General features: G+C 46.1%; 1 protein-coding gene across 1 annotated transcript; it reads left to right on the top strand.

Moving 5' to 3' along the window:
- Positions 1–3365, top strand: LOC121198880 (ATP-sensitive inward rectifier potassium channel 12). Its single transcript, XM_041063241.1, has 3 exons — positions 1–23; positions 1739–2195; positions 2265–3365. The coding sequence occupies exons 1-3, from the start codon at positions 1–3 to the stop codon at positions 3363–3365; spliced, it is 1581 nt and encodes a 526-aa protein (XP_040919175.1).

Below are 3365 nucleotides of genomic sequence, written 5' to 3'. Positions count from 1 at the left end.
ATGGGAACAAGTAGGTCCAACAGGTGAGGGTTTAATGTCATCTGGAGTCAGGATCCTGTCTAGGACTGTACCTGAACTGCAATTAATTCTTTGTCTAATTAAATCCTGGTGAGTTTTACAAAAGCCTGAATCTACTGCTGGATTGCAGCATTCGTGTCTTAAATTCATGTATCATTTGGCATCACTGAACTATTTTGCTGTTGTTTTAAGCAATTTTTCTGCATGAACTTTCAAATGATTGAACTTTATGTCTTATTTTCTTTCATTTTGTTCATCAATTGAATGAGTAATAGAGTTACGGTGTCAAAGGGCATCACAGCAGCCCTGTGACAGCCCAGTGTCACAGAAACAGTTCTATCCATTTGTGTTGTTGTCTGGTCTGGAAATCTCAACATGGCCAGTAAGAATGAGCTTGTTGATTTGGCAAGATAGTCAGGGGGTGAGTCAGGCCTCAGCTCAGAGATATTTACAGCAAGCAGATCCTTAGAAAGGCCAAGGCCATCCTACACTGTCCCGACCCGCTATACACAAAGAGCTCTTGCCCTCAGGCAGCTGCATCAGATCGCCTGCAGTGAGAAAAACAAGACTAAAGTTTGCCTTATTGAATTAATGACCATCAATGTGTTCAACACATTCTTTTCTGTATGAACATTGTTTTTTCACTTCATACCACAACATCTCTGATGTGGCCTTTGGCACAATAAAGACTGACTTCATGAATAACAGATTGATTTGTCATTAAAAGAACCAAACCCCCCCCCCACCTCAAACATTGGGTCTCTCCTATCAGTGGATCAATGAATGATGAAGAGGGAGAGTTAACATTCATTTACATATGATAACATATACGAATGTCCAGCTCAAAATGGGTTGTCTGATGGACACTGACTCAGATGTAATCCAATAATCTGTGATGACAGCAATCCTTCTCACATAGCTAAACTGAACTCACCTTCCCAGCTGGTAATCCTCCATGTAAAGGAGAGAGACAGTTAAGTTTGATTCATACACTCAGGTTACCAGGAGTTTGGTTAGTCTGAGTGATGTCGTCATGATCAGGAGTTAATAATAAGTGTTTAACCACACTTACCAGTGTCCCTCAAACACTGGGGGTCCCTATTTCTTAACTGATACTGCCCTCATCCCTTGTACCCCCAGTGAGTCAGGTATTATCCTCCTTTCGATCTGTCTATGAGATGCTGCATAGTGTCTTTGTGTTCTTTAAATGGTACACTGGGATAGTACACAGGGATCAGGAAGATTAATAGCTCATTAAGCTGTCTTCCTGTTCTTTATTCCTCTTCCCATACTGTACAAACTGTTTTCTGTTCCAACATCAATTTATCATGTGTGTAATTTCCTAAATCTTTTAGTGATGGCAGGGTGGGAGACCCAGAAACAGCATGATGACCATTGTTTAACTCAAAAACTTTACAATGAATGAGTTCAATTGCGAGTTTGGGATCAATTTCTCCCTTAAAAAGAGGAACTGGTCAACAAAAATCATACTGATCATTCAAGAAAGTGAATTAAAATGCTCTTCTTTCAATTGAAATGTCAGTTTGTTTGTGTGCTGAAGCTGGGGTCAGAAGTGAGCCTCCATTGTGTCAGTGGTGGAAGACAAGACAGATGTCCATTAAAAGGCCACTGTAGGCTGTTTATACCACATTCATTTCTAAAATTGGAAATTGAAGTGTTGTCAAACCAATCCTGATCTCCCCCTCTCTGTTGTTGACAGGTACAGCATTGTGTCAGACATTTTACCAGAGGAGGAACGTCAGAAGATCTCTAGCTTAGGACTCCACAACGGCAGCAGTTCCCCCAGCTTCCGACTGCAGTCAGCCTGCAACACAGAGACAGAAGACAGTGGGAGGAGGTCGGTTGCCTCCGCTTCCGTGCCCAGCACGAGGGGACAAGGAGGGATGAACAACTACAACGGGAAGATTCTGACAAGGGGCTCCAGCCAAGTACGGAGCCGATTCGTAAAGAAAAATGGACAATGTAATGTTGTATTCACCAACATGGAAGAAAAGAGGCAGCGCTACCTAGCTGACATCTTCACCACCTGTGTGGACATCCGCTGGAGATACCTGCTGCTTATATTCTGCACCAGCTTCATGGTGTCCTGGCTTTTCTTTGGAATTATCTTTTACACTGTCTCCCTCGCACATGGGGACTTTCAGGAGCACCCTACTGTGAAAGGTGATGGGCTGGGTTTGACGGGGTTGCATGGACCCACCTCTGGACACACAACTGGTGGGCAGCCACAAAGGATGCCCTGCATACTTCATGTCCAAGGATTTGTTGGAGCACTCCTGTTCTCCATGGAGACCCAGACCACTATTGGCTATGGCTGGCGCTGTGTTACAGAGGAGTGTCCTGTCGCCGTGATAACAGTGGTGATCCAGTCTATTGTAGGCTGTATCATCGACTCTTTCATGATTGGCACCATCATGGCCAAAATGGCACGGCCAAAGAAGAGGAACCAGACCCTCATGTTTTCCAAAAACGCTGTAATTGCCCTGCGTGATGGAAAGCTGTGCCTCATGTGGAGGGTGGGAAACTTGCGGAAGAGCCACATTGTGGAGGCTCATGTTCGTGCCCAGCTCATACGGTCATATGTCACAGCTGAGGGTGAGTTCATCCCCTTGGAGCAGATGGACCTCAGTGTGGGCTATGATGAGGGCACAGACAGGCTGTTTCTAGTTTCCCCGCTGGTTATAGTCCATGAGATAGATAAAGACAGCCCCTTGTATACTTTAAGCCGAGCTGATCTGGAGGCAGATGACTTTGAGATTGTTGTGATCCTGGAGGGGATGGTGGAGGCCACGGCCATGACCACCCAGTTCCGTAGCTCCTACCTTGCCAGAGAGATCTTCTGGGGTCACAGGTTTGAGCCCGTGATCTACGAGGATCGGGACCGCTACAAGGTAGACTACGCTCGCTTCCACAAGACCTACGAGGTGCCGTCGACGCCTCACCTCAGCGCCAAAGAGCTTGATGAGGCTGCAAGCCGGGCCTCTTCTGCTGCTTCTCCTGCCTCTGCATGTAGATCCACACAAGACTTGATTCCCAGGTCGCTGAGCGCCTTCTGTTATGAGAACGAGGTAGCACTGAGCTGTGGGGAGGAGGAGGAAGACATCTTTGACTCCTCTCAGATTGTAGGGAAGGAGAGGGCAGAAGAGAGGAGGACTTCACTTGCCATGGACTTCCAAAATATGTTCCAAGACACTGCGACCACGACATCAGGCAGTCACAACGTCATGTGTGTTCTAGACATGGACAATAACCAGATGGAATTTGACATCCTACAGACTGCTATTCCTCTGGATCCTGTGACCTACAAGAGTGAGCAAGAGATCTAA

This window comes from Toxotes jaculatrix, chromosome 18 (assembly GCF_017976425.1).
Source record: "Toxotes jaculatrix isolate fToxJac2 chromosome 18, fToxJac2.pri, whole genome shotgun sequence".
Lineage (NCBI taxonomy): Eukaryota > Metazoa > Chordata > Actinopteri > Toxotidae > Toxotes > Toxotes jaculatrix.
The sequence above is the reverse complement of the archived record's forward strand: the minus strand, read 5'-3'. Positions and strand labels throughout refer to the sequence as shown.

Excerpts from the sequence above, each read along its gene's own strand:
- LOC121198880 (XM_041063241.1), top strand. The coding sequence starts at position 1 with ATGGGAACAAGTAGGTCCAACAG. Across the intron at positions 24-1,738 it reads GGAACAAGTAGGTCCAACAG|GTACAGCATTGTGTCAGACA; the intron begins GTGAGGGTTTAA and ends TGTTGTTGACAG. Across the intron at positions 2,196-2,264 it reads ACTTTCAGGAGCACCCTACT|CCACAAAGGATGCCCTGCAT; the intron begins GTGAAAGGTGAT and ends ACTGGTGGGCAG.